At 43.9% G+C, this 26,865-nt stretch overlaps 2 protein-coding genes and 1 long non-coding RNA gene across 14 annotated transcripts in view; 2 read left to right on the top strand and 1 right to left on the bottom strand.

Moving 5' to 3' along the window:
* The window catches only part of ptprk (protein tyrosine phosphatase receptor type K), a 70,351-nt gene extending 66,377 nt beyond the window's left edge, over window positions 1-3,974 (bottom strand). For 5 of the 10 annotated variants that reach the window (XM_052052501.1, XM_052052502.1, XM_052052504.1 and 2 more), the window contains exon 1: window positions 3,662-3,971. In XM_052052501.1, the coding sequence (XP_051908461.1) occupies window positions 3,662-3,743 (82 nt within the window). In that variant the 5' untranslated portion in view covers window positions 3,744-3,971. Of the gene's footprint in view, window positions 1-3,661 lie in introns of all 10 variants that reach the window. The other 5 variants (XM_052052498.1, XM_052052500.1, XM_052052508.1 and 2 more) reach the window with 4 other exon arrangements.
* A 9,381-nt stretch (window positions 3,975-13,355) lies between these two features.
* LOC127592126 (uncharacterized) lies at window positions 13,356-14,113 on the top strand. Its single transcript, XR_007960065.1, has 2 exons — window positions 13,356-13,508; window positions 13,940-14,113. It is a non-coding gene; the product is annotated as an uncharacterized LOC127592126 (long non-coding RNA).
* An 11,406-nt stretch (window positions 14,114-25,519) lies between these two features.
* Window positions 25,520-26,865, top strand: part of lama2 (laminin, alpha 2) — an 89,943-nt gene continuing 88,597 nt past the window's right edge. For all 3 annotated transcript variants that reach the window (XM_052052492.1, XM_052052493.1, XM_052052491.1), the window contains exon 1: window positions 25,520-25,685. In XM_052052492.1, the coding sequence (XP_051908452.1) occupies window positions 25,619-25,685 (67 nt within the window). In that variant the 5' untranslated portion in view covers window positions 25,520-25,618. The remainder of the gene's footprint in view (window positions 25,686-26,865) is intronic.

Here is a 26,865-nt window from a genome sequence, read left to right as displayed (position 1 = left end):
GATTAGCTAATGAATTCTCTGAGCAGATTAATTACATTTTCCACACGCGCGTGCGGGTGCGCCTGCAGACCTCATCCCCCCAAACCACTGAAGAAATGAGCCAGGACTTTCAAGAGTTTTTTTTTTTTTTTTAAATCTGCAACCAAATTGAAATCCATAGAAAGACATGCGCTTTGAGCAGGGAGGCGTTTTGATTTGACGAGAAAACGACATTAAGGGAGATGGGCCTGGCGGCGGACTGGGGCATTGCTTTTAACAAGAAAATAAATAAAATCCACTTTGATTTCGCCACAGTCGAACGCGGAAAGATTTTCTACCGGAATCTAAATGAGAAGCCAGCGTTTCGCATGCTTCCCCTTTGTATCACTTTACTACAGAAGGCTTATTAAAAGAGAAAAAAAACACACACAAGCACAGCCTCGCGCACACGCATGCACGCACACACACACACGTACACAAAGCTGACATGACAGAAAAAACACACAGATGCACCCCTCCTGCCGTTTTCACAGTCTCTTGAGTGGACGAGATGCCCACGGCCAAAAACCAATGGTTGCATGTTGTACCCCCCCCCCCCCCCCCACTCCATCCTCCTCCTCCTCCTCCCTCTCGCTCGCTCGTGTCTTTTTGCTGAGAAAAACACATTTCTATTTCATCTTCCAAACGGCGCCGTAAAGACATTATAATTAAAGCAACTTTGTACTTAGGCTCCAAATGCAAAAACATGATTTCCAATTATAATTAAACCAGCTGTTGTGGGTTGGCCCAGGGAAGCTAATGCAACACAATGATTGCACTTCATTAAGATTAAAGACGCCGTCAACGCGGGTCAGCGCATTTAGAGAAGTTGTCACGTTGACACGCAGTCGCTTATTGACATTGTAAAAGGCAGCGGCGGCAGACACGCCGGGGCCACATTTATTACTCCGAGCGTGCAGGCGATAAGCCAAAACGAGGTTGCCGCAAAGCGGGCCGATGATAAGCGCGGACGCCAGAGAGAGCTCACGTTAAACGGCATCATTTAATACGGCGCGGTTTCATTGGGACGTAATAAAATGGGGGGGCAAAGTGGAAGATTGTCGATGGAAATGAGAGTCATTTTCGAGAAAAGGACGTCAACAATCCCAAAGTAATGTGACAGTTTTAATTCCTTTTCAACCGATGCGCGATTTGTCCTTGCGTGCCTTTGAAGGAGACGCACGACATCTCTGCTGTCTCAAACTAACCGTCATGGCGCCCAACGTTGACAAATCTTTTTAGTGAGCATCTGACGTAGTGTTTCTTTTTGCAAAAGTTCAACAATATATGTGCCTGAAAGTTTGGTGGGAGCGAGGGGCCACTTCCAAAAGACTGACTGCGAATGTGTTGTACTCTAAAGTTAAGAAATCTCGACTGGATTTAATCACCTCACCATACAGTTTTAACATTAAATTCAGCAATTCTTTCTTGGACCACCAGGGGGAGCCCCCATCCCACCTGTGGTATCTGTACCACCTCTGATCGTAACCATTAACTTTGACGGGCGAGTACCCAACACACATACCACTTATAAGTTTATCGTAGTTGCTTGTTATTGATCATACTAGGGTAGCCTGGACTACAGGAGACAAATTCCTTGTGTAATTTCCATACTTGGCCAAAAAATATGATTCTAATAAGCTGCAGTAAACAATAGCTAGTTACAGCAATAGCAAACACTTGAGCAGGCGACAGTGTTGCTTTGCTCTCCATGTTCTAGCTCCAATGTTCCATTTTCCCCCCAAAAAAGTGAGTAGTTTTACTTTATTTTTGTTTAATTGACTTTCATGCTACAGTATAACTTTTAGGGCAATGCAAACATTGTATTTAAAACATTGCCTTTGGAGTTGTTAGAGGTTGTATAACGGTAACAGTTTGACGCTGGAGCCGATTCACGATATATCATTTGACTATGGTAAACCCGTTTCGAAATTAGAACTTGGACAAGTGACACAAAAAACATTTGGGGCGTTCCACTTTATTTGCATATTTTGGAAACAACCACTTTTGCTCACACCCTCTTGTCCACCTTAACGATGACCCACCTCTAGGCTATGTAAAGCAGCATCTCGTATTTACTTGCAAATTAACTGCGCTTACATTCCCGGGTAGGTCTCAAAGAAATTCCACATTGTTTGTTCGCCCTGCAGAGCAAATGGCCCCCAGGGAGGGGAACCAGGGGAGTAGTTAGGAGATGGAAGGGTGGGCTAGAGGAGGGAGGGGCCTGGCAATAAAGCTCACTGAAGAAGTGGTAATGAAATATTTTTGTATGCAAATCATCAACGAGCCTGGGCTTGCCCTAGCAGACTTTTTCCTCCCCTCGAACAGTTTCTGGTCACGGCCCGGCACATAAACGAAGCGTGCTGTGCGCCAGTCACATTTAATAAAGCTTTCGCGAGGTCAGATTGGAGGTCAGCTCTTACAAATACAGTACATTGCATTCACACATATTGGAGGCCGGAATTGCAGAGTAAATCCTCCGAAATTTCTCCCTTTACAGTCATGCTATTTTTTTTCTTCAAACAATAGCAATAGTATCACAACACAGCATCGCGTGACAATCTTTTTGAAATAAGCCAGTTACTGTCCAATATATGCCAATGTTATATAAAAAAAAGTGGCACACAAAAGCAAGCATGCAAAATGTCGAGCGAAGACAAAGCTGACATGGGCTGTTTTTTTTTCAGGGGTTTTAAAAAAAACATCTAAAACACAATACGCAAACAACAACAACAGGAATTTGATTGAAAGCTTGCATCCAAACAAATAATAAATAAATAAATAAATGTTTTCTTTTGTCACAACATTGCAAAGTGAATGGACTTGTTTCAGTCGTCTCTCTCGACGTCTCGTTTCATTCCAACCCGCTACGTACGCAAACACGGGATAGACTTAACAGGTAAACGAAAAGTAGGACGACTGCCATTTGAATTGGTGCATATGCACACAGACTTTAAAGTGAATGCAATGCCAGCAGTTCCGTTCAGTTCAAGTAACTGTATGTGCGAATTCTGTTTTTTTTTTTTTGCATAATATACAACGAATGCATTTGCACGCAATGCTTAACATTTCCCATTTTAACAGACGCACATTTACCAGACTGTGCTTTCGCGAAACTGTCAGCAATAAAAGCAGCGACTACCACACGTCACGGATCATAATAAACGACCAGAACTTTGTCCGTTTTTTTTTTTGCTTTTATAATAAACCTCGTCAAAACTGAGCTTTAAAACTCCCAAAAGACCGCAGCTTTGATCAGAAAACTTTTTTTTTTTGTTTTCGCTCAAGAGTGAACATGAACCGAAATGAGCGGTTTGTGCAGCTTGGCCAACTGCTCCGAATTCAAACCTCAAATCAACGTCGCCGTCGTCGTCGTCTCACCGCGCATTTACAATCGGCAGCAAATCGATCAAGTACCACAGCGACCATTGACAGTTTCTGAGAAAATGACTTTCAAGTTGACAGGTCGTGGCATGCGAATGCATTTGCGAACATTTCCGACACGATACAACAAGAGCGATGGTTGTTGCCAACTTTTCCCCTGCGCCTAAAAACACATACCTGGCTAGAAAACCCCTGAATTAAATCCGAGTGCCCGTACATGAAAAAAAACAAACATTTGCACGTTTCTCTCCTGTCGTACCTGGTGCGATCTGTCCGGAGATGCCCGCAAGAGCCGAAAAGAGCAGCAGGAGTCCCAGGAAAAGACAGAAAAGTGTATCCATGTTTCAAATCGGCGTCTGGAACAGTTTCCCCGCACAAACTTTTGCTTCTTCCGCGAGTTCCTCCGTCTTCGAGTGTCTCTGTCAACGCTTATTAGGAGTATTTGTGTTTATTATTCCTGCCTCCTCAGCCGAGTCAAGCACTCCATTCTCTCCTTTGGATTTTCGGCTTCCCAACACGCTCACTCTGCAGGACGCGACACTTTGAGTGAGGATGCGCGTGCGCGACGGAGAGAGCAGCGGCGTGCGCGCTCGCGTGCGGTGGCGTGACGTCACGTGACCAGGAACACAAAAAAAAACAGTTTGAACAAACAAGACGCCGAGAACGCTGGAGAATCATCGGTTGATTCAACAATAGAAAAGAGTAACACTTTGTGTAATCGAAAACCATTCTCAGTGTTACATCACAATGCCACAAACCTGTCAATCAAGTAAGCAAACACAAAAGAGTGGCAAATCATCAGCCCGATGTCAAAAAGAGTTTGCTCCAAGAAAAAAAACAAACAACGTGGGGTTGAAATTAGGAATGATGATTTAATATCACAAAGGCAAACATGTTTTTGATCAAAAAGTTCGGTCACGATGTGATGTCAGAGAGAGACTTGGCCAAAACACCATTTGTGCAGTTGAAATCAGGGGTAAATCTTCACATTATAAATCAAAGCTAAACTTTTTTAAGGGTAAGAACAGGGCCAAATCCTCATTTTGATGTTACAAAGCTAGAGAGTGGTTAATAAAAAAATTTTTAAAAACATTTTGTGTCACCGAAACCAGGGCAGTGTCTCGGCGTGCCTTCATATAGTAGATAAGATATATAGAAGGAGAGATACAGACGCTAGTTCCTACCGACTGCTGTCAGGCTGCTGAATAAAAATAATAACAATAATAATACTTAAATGATGTGGAAACAAATGTAAAATGTGAAAAACAATTGTAAATAGCACTGCAATTGATCAATTATGTATTTATATTGCACTTAATTGAACGGTGTTTGTTTGTTCTTTCTTCTTTCTACCCATAAATACAGACAAACAATGGAGAAAATTGCAAAAGACGACCTTTATGTGAAATCATTCAAATGCCAGAAAGCGGCACTCGTAGCTGTTAAATCTTCCTTCGTACCTCTCTGCGAAATTATGAACTGGCTCATATTCTCGACATTTCCTGCAAGGTAAAATAACTCGCCCAGATGCTACCAATGGCGGTGACAGCATGTCAAAGCCAAGTTGAATAAACATCACGACAAATAAAAATATTACACACTCGTGCTATAAATATTGCTTGTGGGAATGCAGGGGAGACAAGTAAATACATCCGGAGTGTTTTTCTCCTCAGGCAGTAGCCCCCTCTTGCATATAGGAGATGCGAGCACCCTCTCCTTGCTGTCGCCTTGCTCTTGCAGACGGCAATATTTGCATAGGCAATCTTAGTCTGGATCTAGAGGAGCAATACCTTTAATAAGGTCATTACAGCAGCTAGATTGCTGCTGTGCGCCGGTGATTTGATGTTCTCCGACTGTCCGAGCTGGATGTGTGAATTTCTAGCCTGGAATTGTCCCTCTCGCACTTTTTTTTTCAAACTGTGCACTTTATATAGTAGCACACACGCATGCCAGAATTTTAGACAGCATTACAGCATAATAGGTTGTCGCGAGCTAGCATAGCACGGGTTGACCGAGAGCCAAAAAAGCCACACTGCAGGGTACACACAATCACAATAATCTGGATCACATGACAAGGGGGAAAAAAAATGGTGCGCCGTACTTGAGATGAGAGCACCGCAAACAAATATCCGCAAAGACAATTGCAAGTCTCCTGCCTCCTCAAGAGAGTCTGCCGTACTGGCCTGTGAGTGGCAATGTAGTGCTGCAACGCATCTGGGTGAAAGTGTTTTTAAGCACTCGAGGCTAGGTGGAGGTCTGCATTCTGAACGCCATTCTAGATGTTTTTTTTTCTTACTTTGTTAGGATTTGTCAAAGATGGATGACAGAGGCGCTAGAAGAAGCACTACTGTATGTTTAACCCCAAACCAAACAATGTAAAAGAGGTGACATGCTTCGGTCCGGTTCTGACGCCTTAGCCGTTCAACAGAGCAGCTATGCAGAAGCCAGTTTACATTAGAAAGAAATACGAGGAGACTTTAGTTTGCGTTTGCAAAGTCATTTGGACACACGTTCGGGTCTCAGGTATGCAATCCGATGTGGGAGTGTGTAAACACACATGCGCACAAATATGCAGTTGTGCATACCGTTGAGTCTCTCACCGAGAAGCCAGTTTTTCAGCTTGTCATTTAACAAGCTTCGGTAATTTGCTGGAGCAGACATATGTCGCAAACCCGTCCGGCGACTATCAACGAACGCACGCATTCCTACACAGCCAAAAACCTCATCCGAAGGCCCTTTGTGTACATGTTGCTAGTGGCGCATTGTGATGACATCCCGCCGTATGCAGTCGATGAGAGCGGTGGAGTCATCTCACAGGAATCAGCAGAAGATTTGGGTGCCGTTTTCCCGAGGCTCCCTGTTGCAACACACCCGATTCAAATCATCAGGATCGTTCTAATGCTGCTACGGAGCTTGCCGATGATCTGATCATTTGAATCAGGTGTGTTGCAACTGGGAGACTTGGAAAGCATGCATGACAGCGGCTCTCCAGGACCTGAGTTTGACACCTAGGCACAAGACAGATGGCATACCATGGTTAAAAAAAAAAAAAGGAAACCGCTTCATAGCTGTCTACATGCAACTGTAGCTCAAGGACAAGCCTAAGCACCCTCATATCCTACTTCATACCTGCATTTGCTTGTTGTGTGAGTGTGTTTTTTTTTTTTTTTTTTTTTTTACTAATTAAATGTGGCTCATCCCAAAATGTGGTTGAATCATGTAAACATATTTATGTCCCCCCCTCCAAAAAAAAACTGGCTCTCCGCAGGCTACACAAACAAGCATAGCATTGTCTCCCAGCTTCACATATACTTTTTTTAAATTGATATTTTATTGTCCTGGCCCCTTTATGAATGCTATTCCCAATCCGGCAAATCAACCACTGAGACAAGGGATTAGTCCGGACTACTCCAGCCAGTTTTCCTGCTGTGGTTGCAATGCTTAGCCAGGACTCTTGTTGGTTGCGTTACAGTTAAATGGAAGACTTCACAGGAAGTGGCAGACCTTGATGTAAAGACAAACTGTTCCAGACCTTTTGTTTAGTTTTGTTTTGCTTTAAACAATAGTTGGTATACAACTGGAACTGGATGAAGCAACATTGGAAGTAGGACACGAAATTCAATTCAAACAATGATAGAAACGTGGAGAATGCATGCATTCAAACAAAGAATGTTTGGGCCACACTGAAAAGTAAAAAAAAAAAGGAAACTAACAAGTTTTTTAATGCCAAAATTCCCATGTCTAATTATCTACACATATACATCCTAGACTGGCTGTCAGTCAATTGCAGGTCACGTAAGGTCAAACACACATTCACACGCACACCTGCGGACAATTTAGAGCAGACATGTCCAGCTCCGGGCCTGGAGGACCAGCGTTCTGCCTGCTTTCGGGCTCTCTCGGCTGCAACACACCTGATTCAATGATTTTGTTGTTTACGATGATACTCGTGCAGCGTGTTATACCGGAGACAAATTCCTTATGTGTTCTACATACTTGGCCAATAAAGATGATTCTGATTCTGATTCTGATTCAGATGATCAGCTCAGGCGGCCCGGTAGTCCAGTGGTTAGCACGTCGGCTTCACAGTGCAGAGGTACCGGGTTCGATTCCAGCTCCGGCCTCCCTGTGTGGAGTTTGCATGTTCTCCCTGGGCCTGCGTGGGTTTTCTCCGGGTGCTCCGGTTTCCTCCCACATTCCAAAAATATGCGTGGCAGGCTGATTGAACACTCTAAATTGTCCCTAGGTGTGAGTGTGAGTGTGAATGGTTGTTCGTTTCTGTGTGCCCTGCGATTGGCTGGCAACCGATTCAGGGTGTCCCCCGCCTACTGCCCGGAGACGGCTGGGATGGGCTCCAGCACCCCCCGCGACCCTAGTGAGGATCAAGCGGTACGGAAGATGAATGAATGAATGAATGAATGAATGAAGAAGGCAGGGCAAACCAGCACAAGGGAGACATCGCCGCGTTCAAGATGTTCAAGGATCAGCGTGCGGTCAAGTCACATTGAGCCCCGGCGTCCTCACGAGCATGGAAGCAGCGTCCAGTCCATCCCATTTGTCCAAAGCCTGTGCTTGCGTTCCAGGTCCAGCGCAGCCTGTGAGTTTGGGGCAATGCCCACTTGACTGTTCTGCCGTTACCATGGCAATGCCCACCAATGCCAGGCCGACACCATATGGTTGCCATGGTAACTTTGTTTTTGGTCCAATTCCGGTGAGCCAGGTGTGTGTGCCAGCTGGTAATGACAGGTGGATGGTGGGAGTGAGTGAGCGAGCGTGTGTCGTGTCTGTTTTGCAGCTGATTATCACAAATAGCGAGCCTCGAACGAAACGGAGACAGAATAGAAGTACTGCTGTGTTGTTTTGTTCTTGTTAATCACATTTGGTTAAACATACATTCAAAAAAAAAAAAAAACTTTCTGAGAATTGCTTCACATCTGTGTTGCAAGAAGTCGGATAACGTCTAGCCCCCGTTGTCCGCTGTTCCACCCCACGCCCATTGGCCTCTAATTCATAGAAGCTCGTTTCTGCCACTACTTTCTTCATTGTTTCCCGAAAAAAAAAAAAGTCCGCTTTTTATAACAACATAAACGTCGTCTTGTGAGCGACCCCGGAGTCTCGCTGCGGTGCCTCATGTGTAGCAAAAATGAACACTCACCAGCGTTCTCATCATGGTGGTGCGTGGACATTGCCCGCCCACACAGTCGCCCTTGCACAACAACATCAGATGGCCAAAGGGGTAAACTTTGTGCAAGGATTAGATAATCATGTTTTTTTTTTTCTCCATCAGTTGTCATAAACAAGGACAAACATATCTATGGAATAAACAGTTGCTCTTGTCTTGCAGCAACTTAAGTGCCAGTCTGTTCGGTTGATACTAATTTGTGATAATAACGCCGGCCTTGACCGCTTCTTTTGGCGTTTTGGGAGATGATAGCATGCATACTTAGCTAGACTTTTAGTGCGAGTTTACATCCTTGAAGCCTTTATTTACATGAACAGAGCTTTTGAGAATGACATCATGAATGCGGTTTTAGTCGGTGAAGGTGCGTCATGAGGAAAAAGTCCAAAAGGGCCGAAAAGCCGACAAGGACCCCGCCCTCCTGTCGGTTAGCTAAAATACCGAACCAATGCTCAAATGGTTTTCCACAATGCATCACACGCATAAACCCGGTCTGTCTCTCGACTCAATTTGAGGATGCGGTCCCCTTCAGCGAAAGATATTGCGGCGTTGATTGCTTTGATGGCCTGCGTCGTGCTTTCTAATCCGCCTCGTCTTGCGCGGAATCGGAGGGAGCTGCTGCTTCAGACGGATCAATGAATGCAATGTTGTTTTTATAACTGCTGGCGTCAAGGGTAACGCGCGCCGCAAACTCAAATTAATCGCCTAGCATACAATCATGACGCAACTCAGTTATCGAGTCCTTCATCTATAAATGCCCAAAGATTGATCAATCATTTGTGCTGTTTGCATAATCACCTTAATAATGCTCGGTTATTCTTAACAGTTTTAGTTTCAAGAGGGTTGCCTCAACAGTGGTTGATAGTCGGCTATTTGATTCTAAATGCCGCACGGGAGTCTTTGGCCTGCTAGAGCGGTGATAAATATGAACTGAGTTGACCTTTAACCTCAGTCACCCGGTCAGACGTAATTCAAAATCAATAATTGGGTTTGGAAAAGGCTACAGGATTATCCCTGAAGGTTTGAAGAATATTGGCTCAAAACGAGCACTGACAAACGCATACCTTTGCGAATTGAGATCTATTGTGGCAAATTCCTTTCCAAGGAAATATGATGACTTTTTTTTTTCTAAAACAATTTAAAACAGATGTTTCAGGAAGCTATCTGTGACTTTGCTTAAAATATCAAAAGTGATAGCACACTTGACACACTGGATTTCTTTGTGTTGTTAAAATTAGCTAGTTTTAAGGGGATGTATGTTGCTCCAACACCCCTTGAAGGCAGACAACAAAATATCATCCCCTTTTAAAGTCGAGGGAGTTTTTGACGACAGGTTTTGTTGACGCGGCTGCTAAACGCGCAGAAAAGCAACGCGCTAATGAGACAGCCTTATCACCTATACTGAGAGTAAAACAATTATTTTGGGGAAGAAAAAAAAAAAAGATAATTGCTCACTGGTAGATTGATTGAAACTGCAAATTTCACAACTGGATGCTCCCCCCCCCCCCCCCCCCAAAAGATCAAGTGATGTATTAAGATGCAAATTTGGTGTTAGAAGGTTTATAATTGTCATTGAGGTGTGCCAGAAAGGACGTGACAAATGACATTAGGCTTCTGTTTGCTCTTGCTAGGGGATGTGGTGTGTGTGTGTGTGTGTGTGTGTGTGTGACCATACATTTTTGAGTTTGTTTTCCCATAGAGAGCAAGAGAGGTAAATTCATATCAGACTGTTTTTGCCAAAGGGGTGGTAATTACGGCAGTTTTTAATAACTGTGCTTTATAATCATTTAGCGCCGATGATGCATGAAACACACACACACACACACACGCACGCACACACAGGAGAACAACACAAGTGATCATCTCTTGAGGCGCAAATGAATTCAGATGCGATAGGCACTGGAGCTTAACTAAAGGGGAGCGAGGAGATGGATGGATGGATGGATGGTTGGATAAGGAGGCGGGAAGTTCAAGAGATAGGAAGGCGGGAAAAGTTAGATGAAACATGATCATTCGGGCGTGACAAAATTGTGCCGCATAGATCATTTGTCATCAGTGTGCACTGGGAATATATTTAGCCGATGGAGTGTTTATTTTAGGGGGAGTGGGGGGGTTGAGTCTCTTCACACCTGACCGCAAATGTGCAGCAATTACGTTTCCGTACGTCATCTAAACATGTATGGTAGTTTTCTCTCACTGTGTGCATTCACTATGTTAAACATGATTCCAGCCCCAATTTTTGGGGTGGGGAACACCAACAAATGTTGGTGTTTCGCACGAGACATTTATTTGCAAAGCCGACTTGATCCACAGAATTTGTGGAACTGTCTGGAGATGTAATCTGTCTGTGTTTACAAAACAAAGCTTGATTTCCCCGCCCTCACTGGCCATTAGCATGGCATGATCTGGGAGAAGGAAAAACCAAAAAAAAACAAAAAAGATTTTCACAAAAACACCGTGCCGTGTAAAAACAACCACTGAGAGACAGAAGGCGTACCTGACAAGGTGTCAATCATTTTCCATCCACTTGCGGGCACACTTCAGCTTTGCCGAAACTATGGTGGAAGATCCAATCCCCACCCAATCCTTTTGAGTCTTCAATGCACCTAATGTTTTTTTTTAAATCTGGGAGGAAGTGGAGGCACCCGAATAAAACTCACACATTGTCATTAATGTCATAATTAAATAGCCTAAATCAAGCAGATGGTATTTTTATAGGTAATACAGAGAGGCTTACGCAATGATGTCATCTCATCCACGCCTTCAAAATTAGTCTACATTGGGCTTTTGTTATTGGTCCTGATTCTCCTCAATAAGCTTTCACTTTGCGAGTTAGGGCTTGACGCTCCCATTTCTTTGCCGCTCACAGGTTTGGACAGGTACTGAGCGAGGTAGCGCTGAGTGAATTGGTTGCCGAGATGGGTCATTAGCTTTTCGCCCTCGCCATCGATCTGCAGCGGGAGAGCCGGCGGAGAGAGAGCGAGAGCCGATCGACGTTGTCGTGCCGTCTCAAATTGAGACGATCGAGGGGGAGAGTCAAAGAACGAATGGAGTGGCTCCAACAGGGTTGGCCAGGTTAAATTGATGAAACGGTCCACAATGCTTTGTTTTAACTTAATGTCGCGAGGCCAGTAAGTGTGCTTGATAGGGTGGCCATCTTGTGACTGACAAGAGGTTTTCAATAGGTTGACCCCCGACAACAAAGGCAACTTTTGGGAATTATGCGAATTAGAAGTGAGGATGTAAGACATGCTTGTCATGATGCACACACGCGCACACACTACTAAATACTACGACTACTAAATAGCATCCAACCATCCTTCCATTTTCAAGACCTCAATGTTTTTCTTAATGGCTGGCATCAAAAGCGTTAAAAATAAAATTTGAGGCACAAAATAGGACCACCGAATGAGGGTTTTTTTTTTCACCAGATGATTGTAGTTTTACCAAAAAAGTGATTGTTTCCTTTCATGTCCAACTTCTCCATTAAATGGATCTCTTTAACTTTTAATTGAATACGCCTGGTAGAGTCAGTTCATCTGACACACACACCAAAAAAAAAAAATCCATAAAACCAGCACAGAGGATTAGTTCATTCTCGCTTTGCCCAACGACTGAGCTCGACTCGGTCACAATTCCGAGGAAGAAGCAGCCTGAATGTCATTCCAATTAACTATTCCAATGCTCTTGTTGAGAATCGAACAGAAAAGTACTCCAACTGGGTGTTAAAATGAGACAAGGCTGGCCTAATTCACTGAAAATTATTCCGTTTTCAGTAGCATTGTCTTTTTCACTTATGTATGTTTCATGGTCCTCGCAGCTTCGACATTTACGGCTTCGGCGGCCACTCAACCGCTCTCTAAACCTTTGCAAAATCGTATATTTTGTATGAAGCCCGAGTATGTCTATTTAGGCGCGCATCGACTCAAAGGCATCAATCCGCTCCACTCATCCCCACCAACATCCTTCCGATCTTAATGAGCTGTGACATCACTCTCTCGCTGTTCTAACGGCCCGTGACATCACTGCGGCCGTGCTTGCTTGATTAAAATGCTGGCAGCCTTCAGGAAGTCGAAATACGATCCCAATCCAATCACGGCTCGCCTTAATGGCATTAGGAGCCGCCATTGGCTTGCTGCTCGCACCGTAACCTGATTAGCGCTGAAGTAGTTTGATGTTAATGAGATTTGCTCTTATTGGTGTCTGATCACATCACATCACTTATGCATGTGCACTCACGTGAATATATTTATATACATCTACGCTCACATACACGAAACCAAAGAGGTGAATGTGCATATGTCAAAGTGTTTCAAGGATTGCATTGTCATAAAAAGCCCCCCTAACCTGATCAGAAAAAAAATGAAGGGGGTGAGGCCTTTTATTTTTAAGCTTTTATCCTCTGAATGAGAAACGATTGCAAGCAAGTACTGCAGCGTGTGCGCCTTTAAGAGGCGGGGCCTGGTGAGTCCACTGAGTGCCCGGGTGTGAGCCATGGCGGGCAGCAGAGACGAGAATCGTTTTTCTTAATCGTATGAATTATTTTGGCGCAACAATGCTTCCGCTGCCTGATGTTGTGGGGTTATTTAAGTGCAATTTGGGTGCAAACTGCCAAGGTCGATCTGATTGGGAACAGCAGGTGACTCTATAGGGCTCCTCCTACGGCAGCACACCTGCTGGTCATCATGTCATTAGTAGGTTTTCTGGTAAAAGGACTCCCGGCCCAACCATTCATGGTTGGGTCATTGTTTCTGCTACCGGTATGCATTTTTGTTTCATTACTTTAGCTTCTTGTTGTTTTTAGGACTTTTTTTTGTTCAGGATTTTCTCATTGTTTTCTTAATAGTTTGTCACGGTCACCCGGCTCCTCCTTCCCTCCTGCCTGCTTTTTGGGGGTCCCCCGCCACCACGCTCATGACACAAACAGGTCGGTTCATGTGTGGCGTCGTTGTTGGATAGGTGTCATTTGGAATGTACATGGAAAAAAACAAAACAATCCATTCGGCTTGAAACTGCAATTGGGCGTGTCGTGGAAATTCAGCTCAGAGCCGAGGTTTGGTGTTGGCCACACTGTTGAAATAGTTCAACGGCGCACTAAGACAAGCTTGTGTGTGAACATGCAGGTGCAGGGTTCCTTTTATTCTCCATGATCTGGAATTCCATCTCTTCTTTTTACTCTTTCTGATCCCCTTATAATTAATCAAGCAGAGAAAAAGAGAATAAAAACTTGTGTGCCTCGCGACAGGAAAAGAGCGTAAGAATAGTGCGTTTCTCTTGAAAGGTGATAATAAGGAGACCGTAAAAGTACAAATGAGAGCGTCAAACCCCTCCGCCCCTTTCCCTCAACCGCCCTTACAGTCTTTTGCCTGAAGCCGCCTCTTCCTACGCAAGTCCTGCGCTTGGCCAGAAGTGAAGAAAGACAGAACGACATGTCGAAACAACTTCTCGACATCTTTCCTTTCCTGCCTCTTTAACACCTGACTGACTTTTTTTTTTTTTTTGGTCCAAAAATAAATACACTGCCCTCCTTGACCCCCTTCTCCCTTTCCACCCAGACTCCATTATTCACAACATTAATTCCAGGTTGTTATCAAAGCGCTGGTTTTTGATAGGCCTGCTCTCCACCAATTGAAATGTCACTTATTATGCTAATCATACACTCTTCCGCTTTCAAAAGCCACTGTATTGTTCCAGACAAGTTTCATTAACCCCTGCACCACTCTTGTTACCCCCCCCCTCCCCCCAAAAATTCAATCAAACCAAAAAGTCAGGAGTTCTTTTCGACATTACTGCAGTAAAACAAAAGATCGGACCCCCATGTTTCTTCTGGGTTGTATTCAGAATCATACATACGTGACACATCCAAAACCCAGAAGAATGTGACAGCAAACAAACATGGTGCGCAATGTACACTTTTTTTTTTTTTTTGGGCGGAGGTATTTGCCATTGCAGTTGATCTTTTTACATCAAAAGAGATTTTAGAGTGAGAGAGGACTAAATATTGAGCGTGTTGTCACACAACAGTATCATTTGGAGGACAATGAAAAGTCATGTGCATCCATTTTGGGTATTTCGCAAAAATAAAGGAAAGAGAATGCACACACCAAACCAATTTTCATTGTGGTTTGGAATCATTGTTGCATTGGGTGTCGCTTGAATAGATATAATTAATTTTATTTATACTCGTATTCAACGCGGTCTGACTCCTTTCATCATTGTCTGCTGGGTTGTTTGGCTCACCCGTGCAATTGCGTATTTGGCAAATGAAAGGGAAGAAAAAAAACAAAAAGAAAAAAGGACATTAATTGTTCAGCTTCACCTCATCAGAAAACATGCATGTTTAATTAACAAGTTCTTTAGTCAAGATTTTCTCCAGTCTGAGACGGAAACGGGAAAAGAGAAAAAAAATGGCATCAGACTACCAAAAAAGTACAAAATCGTTTTGAAGTTTCACATTCAACGGAACCACAACATTTTGTCTCACAAAATCTTTGCTAGCATGATCCAAAATGTAGCAACATGCTAATTAGAAATCGGCATCGATGTAAAGCAATATACTTAATGGATGGATGTAACCAACATGCAGTGGTTTTAAAAGGCGTTACAACAACAACAATAAAACAACGCTTCTTAATGCGATCCAGATTTAGTCGGCGCCGTAGGCCGCCTCAAACATCTGGAGCAAGCTTATAGTTGACCTCTGACCTCTGACTTGTAAACAGCCTCCCGTTCTGAAGCCCACAAATAATTTAACCGTGGCCGCGCGGTCGTCACGTCGGCGTTTGTGTTTGGCACTGTGTCCCGACTGCGTGCGTCTTCGGGAGGGACCGTGACCATTGGACAGAAGTGGAAACGGTATGCTCATTCGTCAACTTGATGGACAGAAACTGAGTTGGAGAAAGCGAGAGAGAGCAAGAGGGGAAGGGAGGCCAAATTGGATGTGAGTGACTGCCCCCCAACCCCTCACCACCCCCCACCCCACCACCACTTGATCATGCAATATTACCTCTTTAATAGATAAAGTCCAAAAGTGCTGAGGTGTACTTTTCCCGCCTCTCAGCCGGACCATCTATCTCACTAACCGCCGCCGCCCGTGGAAGCGACTATTTCTACGAGGAAATTACCATGGAGCCTTTACTTTTCCGAAGGGCTGAGCACATTTGCCTTATCTGTGCGCGCTGCCCTTCCTACTTCATAACTTTTGTAATTGTTATTTAAAGAAAAAAAAACATTTCGTTGGAACCATTAGTCTGATGATTACATCTCACGTCTCCTTTGGGGGACGTTCAGAGTTCACTGGGGGATTTTGCAACTTCACCCCTGAACTGTAGATCTTAACGCTGAAATGATGTTTTTGGAAGTAAGATGGTAGCTATTCAGTAGGGATGATCTCATTTCTGGATATCAAGTCAATCTTATCACACTTGCGTTCTATGATTTGCGCAAGAATTATCCACCTGTGATGTGAAAATGACAACGTGATGTGCATTTTGTGGGGCAACATATGACGCCAGTCCGTCAGTGCTGATGTGTTGGAACAGTTTTAGTCGCCGCTCAGTGACGGGGATACCCGAACCTGTGCACGGATCTGCAAAAGGATCATCCAGGCTCTGGCTCGTGAACCGGATTAGGCTAACAGATGCAGAGAAGCAATATCACTAATGACTGAACCATAACACACACACACATACACACACACAAGTACGCGCATGCATGGCTGTTGCGCGTATGTGTACAAGTACATATACTGTATGCGTGTCGGATGCGCATGATGTGGCTTTGATGCGATTACGTTTAATCAGCATCTGTCTGTCCACGCCGCAGCTGCTGCAGCATAGAACGGCGGGAGGGGAGACTAGACGAGACGACAAATGTTATGTCATGATGGACCGACGTGGCTTTAGCAGTCCGGCGGTGAATAAATGAAAACGGACAAATACGTCTACGGTGTAGTGTACATCCCATCCGTTCCTCCATTTTTAAAATGAATTAATTTATACTCGGGCGGCCCGGTAGTCCAGTGGTTAGCGCGTCGGCTTCACAGTGCAGAGGTACCGGGTTCGATTCCAGCTCCGGCCTCTCTGTGTGGAGTTTGCATGTTCTCCCCGGGCCTGCGTGGGTTTTCTCCGGGTGCTCCGGTTTCCTCCCACATTCCAAAAACATGCATGGCAGGCTGATTGGACGCTCTAAATTGTCCCTAGGTGTGAAAGTGAGCGTGGATGGTTGTTCGTCTCCGTGTGCCCTGCGATTGGCTGGCAACTGATCCAGGGTGTCCCCTGCCTACTGCCCGAAGACGGCTGGGATAGGCTCCAGCACCCCCGCGACCCTAGTGAGGATTAAGCGGTTTGGAAAATGGATGGATGGATGAATAATTTATACTCAAATCTATTGTGGAATAGTCCAAATTTTGCAGAGGGGTGAATGTGACTGAGTGAAAAGCAGCTATTTTTAATTTTAATTTTTTTTTGTGTGCAGAAAATAGACTTTTTGTGTAGTTGTGCTAAGGAATAACACAATGATGTAATGTTTCTTCAATTGTTTTATTAAATGGTAGTTTAATTTTAGGAAGTGGGGCCAAAATGTAATTTTTCCGGTGTTCAAGGTACTTTGAATGAATCTTTTAAATTGTAGTGATGAAATATGTCATCAGATCAATTTGCCGGACAGTTTGGTGAATAAAAAAATATAAAATTATAAAAAATGTGTATATATATAAAAATAAAAATGTATATTTTTCAGTGCAATGGCCTGGATGCTGCTGGCGGCATTTCTATGATGAGACGTGCTTTGCATCGACTGAGCCTCGGGTACAAGCAGGTGAGCCTATTTTGATTCTTTTTTTTTTTTTGGTTTGTTTGTTTTTAATTATCATGATGCTCTCGTTACGATGCCACTCAATATTGTCATTTTCTTGTTTATATTTGTTCAATCCTGCCGGTTGACTGGGCATAAATTCTTATTTGCTGTGAGCACTTGAGGGGCAAACTAATCTGGTTGAGTTTTGGAATAGGGATGGGATGCCAAAGGATATTCAAATTGCTAAGAAATGGAAGGTGGGCGGTGCGGAACCAAAAGTTTTGATCAGCCTGCTTTAAAAGGATAAGGCAGGGATGAAGAATCAATTTGGGAGATTTTTGAGGGTTGGGGGAGCCGATGGCAATGTCTGGCAGCGTCACAGCCAAGTGGGTTCCAGCCAAAGGAGTTATGAATGATGAGGAGGAGGTCGGGAGGCAGACGGCTGGAATTTGCCGGAGCTGTGGACAGGTGCGCTCAGATAAAGCTAAATCTTGCCAAGGGTGGCTTTACAGACGAGTTCACTTGACGAATGAGTAAGAGTCCACGTGAGGAACGAGTCGGGTGTTAATATTTAGAATGGGCACCTCACCATAATGGTTTTACTTGTGTACCAGCCAATTTAAGTCTCTGGCAAATCAACTAGACAGCATTCTCAACAGGTTTGATCGATGACTATCCAACGGCCACATTTTAGACCCGAGTTGGACCCAAGTGCATATTTCGAAATAATATTAATCTACATGGATTTTTTTTGTGGATGGATATACAGTAGTGTTATACCTCTGTAACTAATGTTGTGTCCAGGAAGGAAGCGTAAAAGCCCTGAATTTTCTCATACTTTGCCGTTTCCCCCATGACCATTGGATCATGTCTTGCATAGATTATGAATAGAATACAGGTATCGGCAAGTGGATGTTTGCACGCATGCGCCCACACAGGCAGGAAGGCAGGCATCACAAATAATGGGCCTGTGGTACTCCCACATCCACACTCATACATGAGCTCCGAGTCTCTGTGGACCAGATGTGTGTGTGTGTGTGTGTGTGTGTGTGAGAGAGAGAGAGAAAATCTGTGTGTGTGGGGGGTGGGGGGGGGGGGGGGTTAACAAAGTTGGCAGTCAGCACAAAGCTTCTTATCCGCTGGAGTTAATTCACTTAGCACGCTACGTCTCCCTCTACTATCTTTGTCTCCCTCTTCACCTTTTCATCTGTTGCTTTTCCTTGCCTTCTTCTCATCATTTCACCGCTCTCCTTTTTTTTTTTTTTTTTTGCTCCGTTTCGTTCGTTTGCAAGCTGCAGTTTTCTAATTTTCTACCTCCGTCAGCTGAATTGGGGTTGGAAAGCGTCCCATGCCTGTGGCTGTAAAAGCCCTGTGCTGATAAACGGGGACATTACTAATGAGGCTGCTTTCAGCTTTGAAAATTGACTAAAGGTGACTCGGTGTGACCGGGGCTTTACTTTTTTTTTTTTTAATGCTTCAACTAATTTTGCACAACTTAGTGTCACTTTTTGGCCAATTGTGGATAAGCTGTTAATAGTATAGGAACGTCCAATTCCCAACATTTGCCCTTGAGCAATCATGCGCTCCTTCAAAAAAAAATTAAAAAAAATAACACCTAATGGTTTTACTGCAACTTAATTATCTGTATGCAGATGCTAAAGTTTTGCTGTTGTTGACTGAGCTTCCGGTACCACAGGGGCCGAGTAGGCTTTCACACATTGTACAGTGAACGCTTCTATTTTTTTTTTTTTAATTTATGTTTTTCGCTCCAGTGCCTGTCACTTGGAGATGAGAGTTAAGTAGCTTTAATGTGGTTAATCAACCAAAACGTAGCAAGCAGAAATCCAGCGTGTGACTTTACTGTGTGTAATTGATCATCACAGGTAATTAGAGTAAAATTTAGCGGGAACAACTGCAGCATTGGTAATACAATAAGATGCATGAATAAACACAGGAGGTCACAGAACTGACAGCATCGATGGAACATTGATTTTTTTTTTTTTAATAGGGCTTCTGAAAGAAACAATTTCATTGTCGGGACAGTCATGTGATGATTAAAGCATTTCGACCATAGGTGTGATAGTACAAAATTACTGTACTAAAAAAAAACAAACCTGCCCCCCCCCTACACACACACACAATTACCCATACACTTTTCACTGCAATGACACAAGGCTTTTCGTTGTTTGCATTGCAAGGCCTGGTAGAAATTGATTTTTATTCTATTCAAGAAGTGAGCACAAAAGAGAAGGTCTTTCCATTCACGTCTGTGCTGCAGGAGAGCAAAATTGGGAGACACGTTTTCCCGAAGTTTGACATCGGAAAAAAAAGAAAACCAAGGCCAAACCCAAGCGAATGTTGCGTTGATGCCGACGTGTCGACTTCTAAACTTGTTTGGCAGTGCTTTAAATATTACTTGTGGCGTGAAGGTTAGATGGCTACGACATTACACACGACATTTGAAAACAACTTGTTTGATATTTTGGGAGAGGCTCTTGCTCGACCGTGACCATGCTGACGACAAGCGCGATAGAAAATAGATAAATGGAAGTGGCTTCGGAAACGAAGGTCCTACTAACGCCGTCTTTTCACTTGTGGATGCAGCACTTCGTCACAAGCAACTCATCAGAGATCTTGATTTCTTAAGATCCAGAACGCGGGCACTGCCATGTTGCACATTTTTTAAGATGACAACGTTTTTATGAACCAAAATTAACAAACATATTAAGCCAAAACAGAAAAGAAATCAAGACTATGAAACAAAATTGAATAAACAAAGCTTATGACGGCTTGGTTTTTAATCATTTTCAAACAATTTGCCTGAAAGTGTCAAGGAGTTTGACCTCATCTGATAGAGTAAAAACAGGTTTTGAATAATGTGTTCCCTTGACACTGTTTAATTTCTTTCTTTGCTCTACCGCATGCGTGCCCCCCCTCATCATATTACTCTCGCTTTCATATTTTCATTGGTTTAACCAGTGTGAAAAAGACATGAAACCATTGCTTCTTTTCTTTCCCTTTCTAGTTGTTTCTTGGTTCATTTCACTCCCACAGTGGGTTACATGTACAAGGGGGTGGGGGGGGGGATGTTGAAGCGGAGCCAAGTCATGACACTTACTCACTCGCCAAATACGCACTCACATACACAAAGAGTGCCTCTTTCAAATGGTGCGCTATTCACTTTCTAATCTTCCTGACCGGACCAGCAACGGAATAAATGGCATAGAAATCAAATTGAAATAAATGAATATGGCTTGATGGAAAATTGTGTATTGCCGTAATGGGTTGAACAACGGAAGCAAATTTCAGCCATACGACAGTTTACAAGGGGCAAGAGATAAACAATTTTCTAATTAGCGGCTACAGCAATTAAAATGGTAATCCAATTATAAAACATAGCTTTTGTGAACGGAACAAGCCGCAACAAAAACAAAATCCGCAGTGATAACGGATGAATCAATCCATAAGCGTTTCGAAACACGTGTTGTGCTTTTACTTTCTGTTATTGATGAATTCGATGCTGATATTTGAAAAGTAAATGACTTCCATGTACTGTGTGCATTGATCGGGTGTGACTCTACATGCTATGCGAGATGACAAAATGCTACATTTAAGCTAGCACTTCCGTCAGAGTTAATCCAATCAAAGATGCCGTCCAAAAATTTGCAAACCGTCCACCGCCACAGCAAAAACGACATTCATTCATTCATTCATCTTCCGTACCGCTTGATCCTCACTAGGGTCGCGGGGGGTGCTGGAGCCTATCCCAGCTGCCTCCGGTTAGTAGGCGGGGGACACCCTGAATTGGTTGCCAGCCAATCGCAGGGCACACAGAAACGAACAACCATCCACGCTCACACTCACACCTAGGGACAATTTAGAGTGTTCAATCAGCCTGCCACGCATATTTTTGGAATGTGGGAGGAAACCGGATCACCCGGAGAAAACCCACGCAGGCCCGGGGAGAACATGCAAACTCCACACAGGGAGGCCGGAGCTGGAATCAAACCCGGTACCTCTGCACTGTGAAGCCCACGTGCTAACCACTGGACTACCGGGCCGCCCCGCAAAAACGACAGCCACTCTTAATTATATCGAAAGGAATAGAAAAATCAAACGGCGAGCAAGGTCAATAATCCGATAAGGACCCGGCAGCTTGTCCATTGAAACCAATGGAACAAAAAATGAAAAGTGATGTTGTAAACGTACGTCCATCAGAATACCGACAGATGTCAGATGTGATGAAGTCGATGTGAAGTTCAAGAAACTTGGGAAAGGAATTAAGAGTAGACCAGTGCTAGTAGATATAAATGCTCGGATGTTACGCAGTAGGCAATAAAAAAAATATATATCAAAATCTGGGTGGAAAGGAGAGGAACAATTAAGTTCAAGGAGTTGAATGAAGGCAGACTGGGTTTGTTTAGAGGATGAGTTAGTTAGATGAAGATATGTTTGGCAGCCGGCCCGGAGAGCTCGAGGAAGATGAAGGAGCGCCTTGGCACGTCACCAAGTGAGCTTGCCGCGGAGAACCGAGGTGCGAGTTAGGGGGCGAAAAGGAGAGAAGGCGGGAGAAGGACGGGCCCGACATTTTTGGCTGCGGGAGGCCGAAGGAGGACATAGGGAGAGATCAGAGGAGACGCGGCGCCGCTTTGATGGAGCGTCCGTGTTTCGGATGTTGGAACACGGCGACGCGCGGCCTCGCTTGCGAGAGCTGTGGAAGCACATCACAAGGCAGACGCGCACACACTCACATTCCGCTTTGATGTGGAAAAACGGAAGCGCTCCGGATGAAAGCGGCTCGGGGAAGGAATGCGACGCTCGACTCGACGCGATGACCCCCTGCCATCGCCATCGCCAAACACCATCCACCCGTCCTCCCTGCCTCTGTCACTTCTACTTTCCCTCTGTGGTCCTGCCAGTTAATTCCTAATTGGCTACTCTGCGCGCAACCTGGAAGACGATCCCGATCGCGGCGAGCCGCAGGGACCCGGGGAACAGAAAATCCCGCGTTGGTTGTGAAGAAGGCGCAGATCTGAGACGCTTCTTTCAACTGCAGCCAGAGAGTTCTTTAAGTTCCATTCATCCATGCCATGTTGATCACTCGTTCCAACGCTTTATCTCCTTCACAAATTATGGTCTGTTTTACATTCTGGACTTCCCTCGGAGGATGATTTCGATTGCTGCCCTATCGGCACACGAGCGAAAATTTGAGCCTATGCTCCATATGTACAATTCCCCACCATATGGGAATGAGTGAGGCGGCCCGGTGGTCCAGTGGTTAGCGCGTTGACCTCACTGTGCTGAGGTCGTGGGTTCGATTCCGGCTCCGGCCTCCCTGTGTGGAGTTTGCATGTTCTCCCCGGGCCTGCGTGGGTTTTCTCCGGGTGCTCCGGTTTCCTCCCACATTCCAAAAATATGCGTGGCAGGTTGATTGAACACTCTAAATTGTCCCTAGGTGTGAGTGTGAGCGCGAATGGTTGTTCGTTTCTGTGTGCCCTGCGATTGGCTGTCAACCAGTTCAGGGTGTGCCCCGCCTACTGCCCGAAGACAGCTGGGATAGGCTCCAGCACCCCCCGCGACCCTAGTGAGGATCAAGCGGCTCGGAAGATGAATGAATGAATGAATGGGAATGAGTAAGGCACAAGCAGGAACAGACAGGTTTTACTTTTAATTCAATGGAGGCACGCTTAAAAAATTAGGTTATATTTACAAACCACGTGCAGGTTCGATTCTGGCTGCGGCCTTCCTTAGTGCTATTCTTGACTGAACCAAATAATTCGAAATGAGAAGAAATATTCACTAATTTGGGAATTTCTTTATTTTTTTGGAGTGACTTGTTTTTTTTTTTTGTAAATATAGTGCGGCTTTAATCAACATTAGATGAACCAAATTCAGCCGACCCGTGTCAAATGCCCTGCAAGCAAAGTGAGTATATTTAATTACCGCAGGTCTGTGCGTCTTATCTGCACTGGACTAACAGTTATGTTGTTCAGTCATTAACAAGCAATTGGAATTCAAACCGAGTTTCATCCAATTCCCAAGATGGCTGCCTTAAGAGCTTGAAAAAGATTATGCTTTTTTTTTTTTTTTTTTTTTTTGGCAGCGTTTTTTTGCCCTGCAATAAAAACTTTATGAAGCTGGCACACAGTGAGTTATATTGGCAGCAATAAACCAGCGCCGGAAATTCATATTTTCTGTTAAATGCCAGATAAAACTGTTGTTCTTTTTTACATTTTAGGTCATCCATCAGCCCTTCGACAAATGGAGTCAGACTTTTAATGTGCTCCATTTATGGGACTTCCAGCACCCACTAAATCCATCAGCGCTTTAATACAGTGTATTATTTGAGTGTTTTTTTTTTTTACATTTACATAACCCGCTAGACTTTATTTATTGTGAACCTTGACCCGGACTTAATGAATAACCATGAGCTCACTGTACACTTTGAATGCATAAAAGGTCCCATATACTGCCGTTTAAATTAATGCGTATGAGTAAAAGGAAGGATGAAATTAACAGCGCTAATCGGGGTGTGAAATGTCTTTTGATTTTCTGCTACAGGCGGTTAATTGATTGCCAACCAATTGCAAGGCACAAATAAATAAATAAACTCAATCCCATTCACACCCACATTCACGCCTGTGGACAGACAACTTCAACGAGCCAAACATGCTTTTTTTGGTGTTGTTTTTTTGTAATGTGGGAAAAAAGAAGTTCAGAACAGTGAAATACAAATTTTGTGCAAAATATGGTTAAAAAAAAAATCCGTGCATAAAATCGAGATGCCTGGCCCTCACATCTATTCATTAATGGAGCATCAGTGCATGCGCTATCAGCCTTGGTTTCCACCCCCCCACGCCCCCACCCCCCATCCAACCCACCAAATGTCATCCTTACAGAGCCAGGGACACAGTTCCATCACACTACAGTCATTCAGCGGAAGAACACTTCAACACGAGTGCTGCAATTGAGCGCGCCTCAGAATTCACAGCATAATAAGCTATTTGCATTACACGAGCACAAGGATGCAATCCAGTCCGTGCTTTATTTGATTAGAACGACGGCCCGTGTGCATGGCACCGCATTGTTCAGTCTTTTTTTTTTGTGTTTTTTTTATAAACACAATTGGAGCAGATGAAATGCGGTGCACGCCTAATGCCTTTCCAATGCGGCACACTGCTTGGCACTGAAACAGACGTCATTTGTGTTTTGCGTTTGTATACTGCGAGGAGCGGGCGGGCGTGGCGAATATCCTCATTAATTTTGCATCATTGAGAATCTTGCAAATGAAGTGCGAGTTTATCGATTTGAATTTTCGGATCGGCTTTCTTTGTCACCAGCTCTTGCGTTTTTGTTGTGAGACATGTACTGCCAAAACCTGAAGGTTTACTTATGGAGGTTTGAAGTAGGGAAAGGCCGACGACATTAGTCAACAAATTTTACTCATATTTGTTAATCAGAGACACAAGTCACCTTTTTGAGATATTTTTTTTGCACTGATTCCGAATCGATCCTCATTTTTCAACCAATAATAATAATAATAGGTGATATAGTCATATATTTAATAATATTTATAAATTAAGATTTAGTTTCAGCAACAGGTGGTGTTGCTTTCCGAAACGTCATAGCTATAAATTACAATGCTTTGTAAAATCCGTGTTGTGCTTGCTTTTATACGTCAAATCTGAAAGCAAAACGATTAAAAAAAATCCAAATTAGGAATAAATATGAAAAACGGAGACAGATTGGAAACATGTAAATATTCCAGTGACAACCTGCAAATATGCAGGGGGTTGCCTGTGGTTTAAGTTGTAATGTCACCATTCACCACTAGATAGCAGAAATTTCTTAGTTGCACTTACACTGTGTCTCCTGCTGGATTATGCCTTATATTTTTAAGAGCACGTATTTTGCACGCATGCACATATTTTGACGATTTTTAAAATGCATTTTTTTTTTGTCATACACCTGATGAGGAAAACAAGCATTGTCAAGTGAGTACATGGCATCATCGCTTCAGTCAGCGTGTGGTGAGTGGTGCAGGGCAGCAGGAGGAGCCCTAAAACAGTTGTCAAGTTGGACCAAAACTTCTGCTTTCTGCATAGGACAACATTTCCACATGTTCCCCTCCGGAAGGAGGAGAGAGCGGAAGGAGGAGGAAGAGGAGGAGTGCAAAGTTCGCCTCAACTCCTGGTCACATTGGCGCGCCGGCTCCTCCAAAAACCTCACACCGGGACAAACATGACGCGGGCCGGGCTGGTGCTCCTCGCCGCGTTGCTATGGCAATGCGGCCAAGCGCAGCAAAGAGGTGAGCGTCTTTATATCGGTTTGTCCGTCGCACCGCGAGAGTCCATTCACGATTACGTCCCACGAGGCGCTTTGAGTTCTTTCCACGCTGTGTATTGTCATCAAGATAACTCGGACGGGCTATCAATAGAAATCGATAGACACGATCACTTTTGTGAAATGAGCGAGTAACGTTCAAAAACACTACTTGATGATTCCTGCAGTGAGTTGAGCTCCTCTCATTTTCAAACCAATTACAGATGTGTTGATCAGTTTGTGTTCATGCAAATTTAACCAAGGTGCGCTGCATGACTTGTGAGTTCCCCAGAGGCATCATTGGAAATGTTATGTGAATCCAGTATTTTTTTTTCTCCCCTCCCCCTCCGCAGGCCATTAGAGAAATCAATATTTTCACGAGATGGATCCATCTCAATGTTATGTCTCTGAAACATGTTGATCCCAGCCTGCTTTGTTCATGTGAAAGCTGCCACGCTTAGTTGGATGGGTTTGATAGAATGCTCCGTTGGGAAATCTGTCAAACTTTCTCGAGTCGCAAAGCCAAACTTACTGCGCGTAATTGATGTTTTCTCGAAAATAAGAATGAAGGGGGGGGGGGGGGGGGGAATGAGGGAATGATGGAAGGACGCACCGTAGCATTGAGATAGGAAGATGCATTTGAAGAAATGTACAGGTGAACGCAATCCAAAGTGCTCAAGCACTTGGCGAATGCAAGAACAATCGAAAAACATCGGAGAAAATGAGAGCGAATGAAAACCCGACGAGTAAAAAGTCTGTCATTTGCGGTGGAGAGTAGTCGTAGTAGTACAGTAGTAGATTTGTGAGACATTCGGGGTTGAGTCCATACTTGAACCCCGCTTAGATACATAAAACTTCACACGGCCCTCAGTGAGTCTCAAGCTTAATGGGGGACGTCTGAATGATTTTTTTAAACAATATTTCCTTGGGTGCTCCTTTTTGTTTTTCTCCACATGTGTTGTCTACAAGGCAATTTCACCTTGAATTGGAACAACAAGGAAGCTACATTGAAATATACCGAATTCCTTTCTGGTGACCCTCATTCTATAGAGAAGGCTGACCTGCGGACAAAAGTGAATTGATGATGGGTTACCATTATATGATTTTATTTACGTATGTGTCTATGTAAATATAATATATATAATTTTTCATATCGCACTCAAGTC

The sequence above is a fragment of the Hippocampus zosterae genome, chromosome 19 (genome assembly GCF_025434085.1).
Source record: "Hippocampus zosterae strain Florida chromosome 19, ASM2543408v3, whole genome shotgun sequence".
In the NCBI taxonomy this organism is placed as follows: Eukaryota; Metazoa; Chordata; class Actinopteri; order Syngnathiformes; family Syngnathidae; genus Hippocampus; species Hippocampus zosterae.
This window is presented reverse-complemented; position numbering and strand designations above follow the sequence as displayed.